Source organism: Hyperolius riggenbachi, chromosome 1, assembly GCF_040937935.1.
Source record: "Hyperolius riggenbachi isolate aHypRig1 chromosome 1, aHypRig1.pri, whole genome shotgun sequence".
NCBI classification, from domain to species: Eukaryota; Metazoa; Chordata; class Amphibia; order Anura; family Hyperoliidae; genus Hyperolius; species Hyperolius riggenbachi.
The window spans coordinates 335,436,176-335,448,446 of NC_090646.1; the positions used below are offsets into that span (position 1 = coordinate 335,436,176).

General features: G+C 45.3%; 1 protein-coding gene across 1 annotated transcript in view; it reads right to left on the reverse strand.

Moving 5' to 3' along the window:
• The window catches only part of UPF1 (UPF1 RNA helicase and ATPase), a 94,627-nt gene that overhangs the window by 18,834 nt on the left and 63,522 nt on the right, over positions 1-12,271 (reverse strand). Inside the window, exons 14-19 of the mRNA XM_068233938.1 lie at positions 12,064-12,207; positions 10,912-11,125; positions 10,279-10,396; positions 7,708-7,864; positions 7,469-7,611; positions 6,660-6,834 (exon numbers count right to left, since the gene is read on the reverse strand). Of these exons, the coding sequence (XP_068090039.1) occupies positions 6,660-6,834; positions 7,469-7,611; positions 7,708-7,864; positions 10,279-10,396; positions 10,912-11,125; positions 12,064-12,207 (951 nt within the window). The remainder of the gene's footprint in view (positions 1-6,659; positions 6,835-7,468; positions 7,612-7,707; positions 7,865-10,278; positions 10,397-10,911; positions 11,126-12,063; positions 12,208-12,271) is intronic.

The following is a 12,271-nucleotide window of genomic DNA, read 5'->3' on the forward strand; positions in this document are numbered from 1 at the left end:
ACCGCTAGGGAGGTTAAAAAGCCATAGTTAGGGAGCCACAAAGAGACCCTTTATCAAGGCATAAATTGCTCTATGCAACCATCTGTCAACCGGTCAAAGGTGGATAAACCTCAGACGGGGAGTTAGAGCTCCTGTTTGCACTCAGTGTTGTGCCGCTCGCCTTGGACACATCACTGTGAGTGAGGAGGGGAGCTTAAAAAGGGATGTCAGTGAGGCGATAGCCATGGCAGTTGACAGTAAAAGGTTTACTACCAATATAAAAAAAAAAAAAAAAAAAAAAAGAGGGCTGGTTCACACCCAGCGCTTTGCCATGATCACGTTTGGCTCCGCGATCACGATTAGTGGGCAAAATCTCACGTTTCAGCACGATTTGCACTTGTGATTCCTGTTCAAAAGAACGAGAATCACAGAGCAATCACCCCCAAAACACTGCATGCAGAGCGTTTCGCAACCGCTGCAGTGTGAATGTATCCATAGGGATACATTGTAGCAGCACTTGGCACTGAAGAATCGCCCCAATGTGAACCAGCCCTCAGGCAGGGTTGTCCACTTTCCCTGATACTTTTTAATTTGGCGGTTGAGATACTAATTCTCTCTGTACAGCACAATTACCAAATTGAGGGGCTAAAGATGGAAGAACAAAACCTTAAAGAGTAACGGCTGGGCATAAAATCAAAATTCAATTATTTTTATCTGGTAAACAAATAATAAGGATGCTAACCAAGCAATCCAAAAGTTAAAAATCACTATTATGGTGGCCATACATGGTACAATAAAAACGTTCGATTATCCCGTTTTTCGATCTAAATGATCGAATCGAATGAAAGTTGAAAATATTTTTTTTCGATCAAGAAATTCGAACGATTATCCCGTTTTTTCGAGAAAAATCAGATCGGACATGCTGGAAAAATCTTTATATTCGATCTAACGGAATAATCAAACTAAATTATCTAATCGAAAAAAATGAAAAATTGTACCATGTATGGCCACCATTACTTTTCTTGTTTATAAACGATCATTCCCCAGTTTTTCTGACTTATTCGGTACACACAAAATTTGGTACACAAAAAGGAAGTTGCAGGGCATGCTGGGTTGTCCTCTTTTTTCTTCTTTATTTCCCAAAGCAACCCGATTGGCTGAAGCCTCTTTTCCTCCTGTTTTCCCCTCCCACACCTCTGTTCCTCTCTGACTGGCCAATATTTCTCATGCTGAGACAATGCACTTTCTATAATGAAGGGTGGGCAAAACAGGCAGAGGAGTGTAAGGGAGGAAATGACATCAGTATTGGCTTCACAATAGCCACACTTAAAATGGGAAATGCTAAGAAAGATTTTCTCTTTTTACTGTAGAAAAATCACTAAAATCAAAACGTGGACAGTGCAATACATGTTATGTAAGTAGAGCATGCATTTATCTACTTAAAAAGAGAACCCGAGGTGTATTCTAAGAATCCAATTAGCACACAGAGGCTGGGTCTGCATATAATACCCATCCTCTGTTGCTATACCGTTTCCCCCAGTCTCCCCCTTGCGCTCTGCTGTGCCCCCATAAATCAAACGCCGTGCTGGCGACACGCATCCTGTCACCAACCGGCGGTTTACCTCTGAAGTGTCACTCTCTCTGCTCCCCCGCCTCCTCCATAACGCCGTACCCCGCCTGCGTCCCTTCCCTCCATTCAGCGGGGAGGGAAGGGATGCAGGTGGGGAGCGGCGCTATGGAGGAGGCGGGGGAGCAGAGAGCGTGACACTTCAGAGGTAAACAGCCGGCTGGTGATGCGTGTCGCCAGCACGGCGTTTGATTTATGGGGGCACAGCAGAGCGCAAGGGAGAGACTGGGGAAACCGGTATAGCAACAGAGGCTGGGTATTATATGCAGACCCAGCCTCTGTGTGCTAACTGGATTCTTAGAATACACCTCGGGTTCTCTATAAACGTGTTTTTTTCTGAGATAGTATGGCTGACAGCTCCTCTTTAAGGTGATTGCCTATACCGATGACCTGCTGTTCCTACAAAAAAAAAAAAAAAAAAATCTGGTTGACTCCCTAGTTAAACTGCAGGACACATTGGCAAACTTTAGCCAACTCTCGAATTTCAAAATAAACATAGATAAAACTTTTCTGATAGATATCAGTTGTACACAACCGACTAGACAGGATATAGTTAAAACGTGTGTCCTTATAAGTGGAAATACTGTATCATCAAATTCAATATATCGGAATTAAACTCTGCTAAAACCTTGAAAGTCTATATACACCTAATTTTATAAGTCTTCAGAAAGAATGTGAAGATAAGTTTTTGTCATGGAATAAACACCTCTACAATGATTGGAAGAGTTTCAATTAAAATGATGATCCTCCCAAGATATGGTTTACACTGCAGAGCCTCCCTAAGATTGCTGCAAGGCTGTTCCAGAAATTTGGAAAGTTAAAAAAAAAAAAAAAAAAAAAAGCCAGAGGGAAGTACTCCAAAGTAACTTTTAAAAAACAATGGGATGGCATAAATGCACCCGATTTGAATTTTAGAGTAGCAAAGAAACACCAAACCTTGGGCTCTGATGAAGTTGGCAAATACTGACACCAACAAATTTTTCTTGGAACATAAACCTAAACACGCTGGAAGTGATTGTGACCAACCTTGAGCAAAACTTGCTACTTAACTGTTAAAAGTACATACAGAAAGCCAATCCTTCAACTTGAACACCAACCCTAGCCACACTGAAATCCTCTGTTAGTTTTACCTTTGACAAACTTTGATGGTTTATAAGCAACGGTCTAGACTCAGAAATGAGACTAAATCAAATTAAAGATCAACAGGGGAAAACACGTTGATACACAGATGGGAAAGAATGAGTTGAAAAGCTAAAATGAGCAGCTGATCTTAATATTGTAACAGAGGAAACTTGGGCAATCTTCAATCTGGCTACTACCATAAACTGCAGGCCCCGGTACTCTGAGGGAATTCTCTTCCCTTGTCCTCGTTGGGGTCTATATTCCACCCGATGCATGCTCCAAGTCCGCCCTGCATGTACTCAGTGACTGTATCTCGCGGTGGGAAACAGCCCTCCCAGAGGCCCTGTTCATCATCTTGGGCGACTTCAATAAGGCGAACCTTCGGCACGTGAGGCCCCTCTACAAGCAGCACATCACCTGCCCTACCAGGAGCGGTAACACCCTGGATCACTGCTACACGGTTCACAAGAACACCTACAAAGCCACCCAAGGAGCCCCCCTGGGAAACTCTGACCACAACACAGTACACCTGATCCCCTCCTACAGGAGGCTCCTAGAGACTTCAAAGCCCATCACCAAAACCGTCAAAAAATGGACTGCAGACGCTAAACTGCAGCTCCAAGCTTGCTTTGAAACCACCGACTGGACGGCTCTGGAGGCACCTACCCTTGATGAATGGGCTGAGAACATCTCCTCCTACATCACCTTCTGCGAAGAAGCGTGTATCCCGTCCAAGTCCTTCAGGGTCTACCCCAACAACAAGCCCTGGTTCAACGACAGGCTTCGCCGACTTCGGAAACGCAAAGAGGAGGCGCACAGGTCTGGCTCCTTAGAGGAATTCAGAGAAGCTAGGCTCGCCCTGAAAAGAGAACTGCGATCGGCAAAAAGGGCCTACGCTGAGAAGCTGGGGCTCTGCCTCCAGTCCACCAACACACAGGAAGTATGGAAGGGCCTGAGAGCAGCCACGAACTTCAAACCAACATCCCAAACGGCGACCCCGAGCCCTCGACTGGCGGAGGAGCTCAATGAGTTCTACTGCAGGTTCGAGCAACATTCCAACCAGCCCGTAGGCAAATCCGCATCGACCTCTGGCGTACTCGGCGCCCTGGCTCCTAGCGCTGTTCGGGAATCCGAGGTACTCCGGCACCTCCAGGAGCTGAATCCCAGGAAATCTTCCGGCCCGGACGTAGTGTCGTCTGTCTGCCTGCGAACCTGCGCCGATCAGCTAGCCCCTGTGCTCACCCCCTTGTTTAAGCAGTCATTATCTGATGGTACAGTCCCCTCCTGTTTTAAGAGGTCCATAATTGTACCAGTCCCAAAAAAAACAGGCAGTTCCGAGCACAATAGCTTCCGCCCAGTGGCCCTAACCTCTAACATCATGAAGTTACTCGAGCGGCTGGTCCTTGCCCACCTGAAGAGGTCCACGGACGCCCTTTTAGACCCGCTCCAATTTGCATATAGGGCAAACAGATCCGTGGAGGCGTGGCACACATCACTGAGCACTTAGACAGGCCGGCCTCCTATGCCAGGATCCTGTTCCTAGACTTTAGCTCAGCGTTCAACACGATCTGCCCTGACATCCTGATCACCAATCTGACACAGCTCGGAGTTGATCCCACTCTCCGAGCATGGATCAAGGACTTCCTGACAAATAGAACACAACAGGTGAAGCTCGGCAACTATTACTCCAGCATTCGAACCACCAATACTGGGGCTCCACAAGGCTGTGTTCTGTCACCTCTACTGTTCTCCCTTTATACCAACGACTGTATTTCATCCGCTGACTCTGTGAAGGTCATCAAATTTGCGGATGACACCACCATTATTGGCCTAATTGGAAGCAACGGAGAGCATGAATACCGGAGCGAGGTCGAGAGAATATGCAATTGGTGCAGGGAGAACAACCTGGTTCTCAACACAGCAAAGACTGTTGAACTAGTTGTAGACTTCAGGAGGAACCCTCCCCCCCCCCCCCCCCTCGCCTGTCCTCATTGGAACAGAAGTTTCTATGGTGACATCGGTTAGGTTCCTCGGCACGACTCTCACCAATAATCTGAAATGGGGGCAGAACACCACTAAAATTCAAAAGAAATCCCAGCAGAGGCTGTTCTTCCTGCGCCAACTGAAGAGATTTGGCATGCCACGGGAGCTGCTGCTCAGCTTCTATACTGCCACCATAGAATCCATCCTCTGCTCCTCAGTCATTGTTTGGTACGCGGGCGCAACGGCCAGTGATAAACAAACTGCAGAGGGTCATAGCTGATGCAGAGAGAATCATCGGGTCTCCTCTTCCACCTCTTGATCTCCTCCACTCCGCTAGATTGAGTAAGAGGGCCACCATGATCTCCCGTGACCCCTCTCACCCTGGCAGCCACTACTTCAGGCTCCTCCCGTTGGGCCGCCGCTTCAGGACTATACCATCCAAAACCACCAGGCGGAAGAACACCTTCTTCCCCCAGGCCGTTCGGTCACTGAACTCTGACTTTCCCCGGTCCGGCTTGCACTCGTAATTGCCGGGTCGGCAGCTGGTCCCCGTTGCTGCCTCCTCTGTATATCTGATTACTGCATTTCAAATTGTATTGTTGTTGTATCTGTCTATGCCATGTGTACCATTCCGATTATGGCTCTTGCTGTACTTGGCGAAATAAAACTGATTCTGATACCAAACCCTGAACTACCACAATTACAATTGAAAACTAGTCAACTGATGGTACTCAATTGCCCACCATCACAAACTGTGTTGGTAATGCAATCTTTATCTAGGACACCCTCTACACATCTGGCGAACTTGCCCCAACCTAACTCTTTTGGGAAAAAAATAGAATCCTTTCTATGTAAGAACAGCACAGGTTTTATCTCAAGATTTGACAACTTTACAGGCTTATTTGGTGTCACAAATAGAGGGGGGGGGGGGCAAGATTGGAGAAGAAATAACCTTTCATGTAGGTACTCCAATAGCTAAGAAACTTATTACAAAATACTGGCGGAGTACACATATCCCAGTCTGATCAGTGGCGCAAGGGGGTTGATGCAATTTTTAAAGTAGCCAGGGACAGCAAAACAGCTCATGGTAACAACAAACCTATAGCTGGGGCATTACACTGGGGGGGCTCAGGTGGGTACAACTGAAACCAATGTGTAATAGGTAGTGCATAAATGTATTTTTCTTGTTCTCCTTTTCTCTATTATCTACACTCTTCTAGACCAGGAAATTAACCAAACTAGGGGATAGTTTGTCGTTTTCTTCCTTCTCAGGCAAACAAAAAAAAAAATAGAAAGATCATTAATGAAAAAAAAAAAAAAAAAAGGAGATTGCAAGTTTCAACAAACACATGCTACACTACACAAGAAAATTCATAATGTCCCCGACTCTTAAAGGGACTCCGAGCTCAGAAAAAAAAGGAAAGTTGTACTCACCAGGGGCTTTTTCCAGCCAAGTGCTGGTCGGGAGGTCCCACGTCGGCGTCCTGGCTCCTTTCCTTCACCCCGCTCCGGAATGGCTGACAGGCTGCAGCCCGGGCGACACTCTCCCGAGTATCGGGCTGCTCCTTCCGCATATGACGCGGATTACGGCACACGCCGGCCGCCTCGCGTCATCACAGCGGCCGGCGTGAAAGTACTGCGCATGCGCGCTTTGTACGCGCATGCGCAGTACTTTCACGCCGGCCGCCGTGATGACGCGAGGCGGCCGGCGTGTGACGTAATCCGCGTCATATGCGGAAGAAGCAGCCCGACACTCGGGAGAGTGTCGCCCGGGCTGCGGCCTGCCAGCCATTCCGGAGCGGGGAGAAGGAGAGGAGCCAGGACGCCGGCTTGGGACCTACCGACCAGCACTGGGCTGGAAAAAGCCCCTGGTGAGTACAACTTTCCTTTTTTTCCTGAGCTCGGAGTCCCTTTAATAGAACATAACTTTAGATAGGAGGATACTTACAGGGTTAATGGTGTTGACAAGCTTACGAGGTTTGCTGAACTGCATCAGACTTTCTCTGAGATTGTTCAGAGGTCCCTCCACAAGGACTTTTTGCTCCTTGTAATAATTTAAAAGATGATTCCATAGAGGTTGCTTTGAGAGTGCTTTTGGGTTGCCCACAATAATTACACCATACCTACAAAACAAATGATTAAGACCTTAGTCAATAGAATAGGCACAAACGCATGGTAGAGGTTTCTTAAAGAAATTTCTAATTGGGAGTACATGTAGTTTATAGATAATTGGCATTTGTATCTGAGAAAGCCACCAAGTTCTATATGCTACTTCTGTCTATACCTCAGGCTCTCAACATGTGGTATGCATAACCCAGAGCATTTTAAAGTTATAAAGAGCACACTTAATATTCTTGCATGACAAGGTGTCTAAGATGACAGCTTCTCAATTCCAAATTTACCTGCACTTCCTGTTATGGTAGTCTAGCCATGTGCTTTCCTGCATCATAGACTACTACAGAAGATTCTAGACCATCTCCAGATAAAGTACTGTAGAGCAAAATCAAGGCAGAGTAGCTAGGAATTGGAACGCTTCATTACAACATGTCAGCTGTTACAGAGATGGGATTGATCAATCCCAAATTATGCCCACACATGCAAAAGTAATTTTGTTGTGAGGATCCCTCCAACCTATGCAGTGAGCCTTCCAAGTTATGTGGGGTGCTGATTATACTGTTGCCATGGTTTGCAGAATGTTTTCTTAAACAGTATCACAGAAAGATCTGCATATTCACTAATCTCAGAGACTTTGGTTACCTTGCTCTGGTCAACGCCACATTCAAACGCCTGGGATCATTTAAAAATCCAATGCCCTGGTGTTCGTTAGCTCTTACACAAGACAGAATAATAAAGTCCTTCTCTCGCCCTTGAAATGCATCCACACTGGCAATTTCCACTTCCTGTGAAATACAAATCATTCACATCATGTATGGCAAATTTTGTTTAAGCACTGAAAAGCAGCAAATAGCCAAGCAGATTTTTTTTTTTTTGTTTACCTGATATAGCTTTGTATGCAAGGAGCCACTGAACTGCATATACTGTACTAGGTATGACCTTTGGCCTTCATAGGGAGTTATTATCCCTATCTGATCTGGCTTAGCACCTGCCTTCAGAAGTTTGGTTGTGATTTTTTCCACATTAGCAGCTTCAGTCCTGCAAGAGAAAAAATACAGAGATTCAAACGTATAGTTAAAAAAAAAAAAAAAAAAAAAAGGTACTCTAATCATCGTTAGAAAACAAAGAGAACTTCATGTTGGAGTTTAGCTCCCCAACAGACCACACTTCGATTCATTAAAAAAATTAAAATTCTGGAACAAAATTTCTGAGCTTACTAGCTTCAAAGCAATTCTTCTGCCAAATTCTAACAAGGATTTACTTCAATTCTAGTGTTAAATATTGTGGAAAGTGGTTAAGTCCTGTGGAGTTTTTTTGCTGTCTGCACTTGACCCAGCTTAATGACTGGAGGACCGAGGGTCTCTGGCCACAACCTCCTGGGCGATAATCCCGAGCTGAGCTCGGGGTATGTCGCGCAGGAGGAGTTCTCAGGCCCTGGTGGGCCGATTTGCATTTTTTTTTTGTTACACGCAGCTAGCACTTTGCTAGCTGCGTGTAACTTCCGATCGCCGCCGATCCGCCGTGCCGCGCAGCCCCCCCTGCACGACCCCTTGCGCAGCCTGGCCAATCAGTGCCAGGCAGCGCTGAGCGGTGGATCGGGACTCCCTCTGACGTCACGACGTCATCCCGCCCTGTCGCCATGGCGACTGGGGAAGCCCAGCAGGAAATCCCGTTCTGAACGGGATTTCCTGCTTACTCTGATCGCCGAAGGCGATCGGAGTGGGTGGGGGGATGCCGCTGGGCTCGCTACATGATTTAAAAAATAAATTTTTAAAAAAAGTGCTGCGCCTCCTCCTGGGCGATGTAATTGTATCGCCCAGAGGGTTAAGGACCAGAGACTTTCTTTTTTTTTTTTTAAAGAACGAACTGTGATCACTGTGGGCCAGATTTATCAAAGCATTACCAACAGTTTTTTCTTCTTAAACAGTTCTAACCAGCAGGAGGAACAGTTCTGCATGATAATAAGCACATTCCTAAATTCTACTTAATAGCAGCAGTTAAGCGTGAATTTCTAGAACTGCACTACAGTTAAAGGACTTCCGAGGCCAAATGTTAAAAAAAGTGAAATACCTGGTTCGCTTTTGTAGGCACGGACGACGCTGTCCGCGCTGTTCCACCGGGTCCCCGCCGCTCAAGACCCCACTGCGCAGCTCTAGGGCCAGCCCCCCGATCCACGCTACAGGCTGTTTCTTGTTGCATGAATCGGGGGGGGGGGTTGGCCCTAGAGCTGCGCAGCCGCACTCATGGCTATGTGGACTGCGCAGCCGCGGCCATATTAGTGCAGGCAGGAGAGCCTGACCCGGGTCGGGGGCGGCCGAGGGGGCTATTGAGCGGTGGGGACCCAGTGGCACGTCATGGAGGGTGCGGAGGCGTCCTCCGTGCCTACAAAAGCGAACCAGGTATTTCACTTTTAACATTTGGCCTCGGAAGTCCTTTAAGAAAAGTGCAAATCCCTCCCTAAACTGCCACAGATGAAGTGCTTGTTAGCTGTTAGATTGTGCAGTGTAGACTAGACAGGATTGGTGAAGTGTCGCCCTGTGACCACAGTGATCCTAGGGTCAGGAGTGAATTCATTCAACTACTGAATGAGATACTGAGCTCTGTCAGCAAGAGGGGTGCTGCGGTGAGAGCGATGGGTCCCCATGACAAGAGTGCTTGAAATCTATGCCATGGCAGGAATAACTGGACACAACCTGGGCGTAGATTTCAATCACTGCCAGTCGGAAGAGTTTAAAGTGACACCGAAGCAGAGAAAACAAAACCAAAAAATATCTGATATAATGAATTGTATGTGTAGTACAGATAATTAAAAGAATATTAGTAGCAAAGAAGAGCGTCTTTATTTTCAGTTCTATAGCTTTTTTTTTTTATTTTTACAACCATTCTTTAATATTTGTAGTTTACAAACTACACTCTGCATTTTAAACTATGAAACAGAGCAGAGCCAATGACCCTTTTAACCTCTGCAGTAAAATCTTATCTGAAGTTGTTTTTCATTGTTTGATGTATAAGTGCTTCAGAAAATAGCACTGCTCTGACTAAATTACAAAAGAGCTTCTCTGAGCTCTCCGACTAAAGATACGTGACATTTATCAACTCTTCCTGTACTGGAAACAATACGAGACTCCTATCTGTGCTACCAACGTTCTATTTCTTAGCTGTACTACACATACAATTCATTATATCATAAGTTTAAGTTCTCTTCAGATTCCCTTTAACACAATTAAAACTGGTTGGGTTTGATTTTTTTCCGGCCAAAATTTACTGTATTCCATTGTAGTGGGAGGCTGCCTGCTGCTGCCTTCTCCCTTGTCTATAGCACAATAAATGCCACTTTACCATGCCAAGCATTTATGTAGTGTGAACTAAAGAAAATGGTCTGTACATGAATTACAGCAGTAATAGGCTTGCTTACTTGAATTAAACTTTAGGAAGTCTATAGGGATGCTTACCTGTTTAGGTAGGAAGTGCCTGAACTGGCAATTTCTTCCTGTCCCTGGGTTACATAAAAGAACATTGGCTTGTCTGGTTGGGGCCACTGAAAGTCAAAACCTTTCTTCACTCGGTCCGCTTCAATAAAAAAAAAAAAAAAAAAAAATTAGGAAGTGCGAGAAGTATGAAATTTCAGCTTTATAGTTTACCTGAGATGAACAGGCTAAAAGAATTGATCCTTACCTAGGGCTTCCTCCAGCCCCCGGCTTCAGGCCAAGGGTTCCCTCGCCATCTTACTCGGACCGATCGGATTGTCTGCTAGCTGTTCTGGTAGCATGGCTTAGTCACTATCCGTCACACATGCGTGTACTCTGCTGCATGTGCTCCCAAGGCATTCTGCACCTGCACGCTACATACTGTGCAGGACGCTCCCGGCTACAGGAGGGCAAAAGCCACCAAAGCCAAGTTATTGGGACGGCTAAGTGGACGATCCAAGTAGCCTAGGGAGACCACAGCCTGAAGGGGGCTACAGGAAGCCCCAAATAAGTATCAATTCTTTTACTCCCTTTGGCTCAGGTTTCCTTTAAGCAGTGAGATTAAGAGCATAGAATGTTAAAAAATAATTGCACAATTAGTACAGCTAGTTGTATTACCTGCAGTTACACCATTCTGAAGGGAGCCTTCATAGAATATATTGGATGGAAAAGCACTCAGCGCAGGGTGCATTCGATACTGAACTTGCAGGCGAATGGGACGGATTCCAAGAACCACAAGTCTCTCAAAAAGGGACTGGGACAATCCAGCCTTTGCAGCTTTTTTACACATCACAACAGGGCCAAGCTGACAGTGATCTCCCACCAATATCAACTGCAACATGAAAACAAAGCAAAAGATTCAACCCAAAATGTCAAAGCCACATAACTGCTCTAAAGATTTGCTAGAATTCAAATACATTCTTAAAAAGGAAAAGACCCTCATTGGACTGGATGCTGATAGACTTTAAAGGTTTTAATTTGTTTTTGTTTTTTTTAAGATTTTAGTGCAATAAAAAAAAAAAAAAAAAAAAAAAAAAAAAAAAGCCTATGCATTGTACCTGCATTATGACTTATTACTAACCTATTGAGAGTGAAGGCTCTGGATCCCATAGAGCCTTCCTAATCTTTGCACAATCTCCACGTTCCACTACTGCCCTCAGTTGAAGTTTACGCACCTTTGGCACTCCTCAGCCATCTCTGGAAATACTCACCACCCCAAATACTTCCAAAGATGGGTGCATCTGTCACATACTGTGTATGTGTAAGCCCGAACCCTGTATGGATCCACTCCTCTCCGGAAGTACTGGCAAACGAGGGTACTTCTGAAAACCATCCGGAGGCAGCAAGAAGACTGACTGGACCAACCTGGTCGAACAACTTCACTAGGGCCTGACGCTGAATCAAGGTGACAGAGGACCAGGAAGGTTCTATGAAAACCTTCTCCATTGGCAAGCACATTTTTTTTCTTCTCTTCGGTTCACTATGGATTACAACATTATTATCTAAAGGCATAAAAAGTTGCTTTGGGTTATCAGAGCCAGGTGACTAATTCTGCTGTATTAAATGTACAGTTTTTGCACAGTATTTTTGATTATTCAGCAATGCCTCTATCATTAGGAAAAAATATGTAGAGTAGTATTGCTCCAACCTAGTACAGCTGTGGTTCAAGCTAGTTCCACATTACAAATTTGCCATGAATTTTAAATAACTTGTTCAATTCCACACAATGATCAAAAAACAAAAACACTGCATATCACAACCAATAATCACCTGCTTTGCTCCAAGAACAACTGGTACCATGCATTCTGGCTCTGTGGCTTGAGTACTCTCATCAATCAGAATTGAACGGAATTGCATTTTTGCAAGTCTAGGATCCCCCGCACCCACACAAGTGCAGCAAATGACATCAGCATTCTGTAAATAGAAGCAAAAGCAATGTGAAATCGCTCTCTCAAAAGGAAAGATTAAAAAAAGGCCC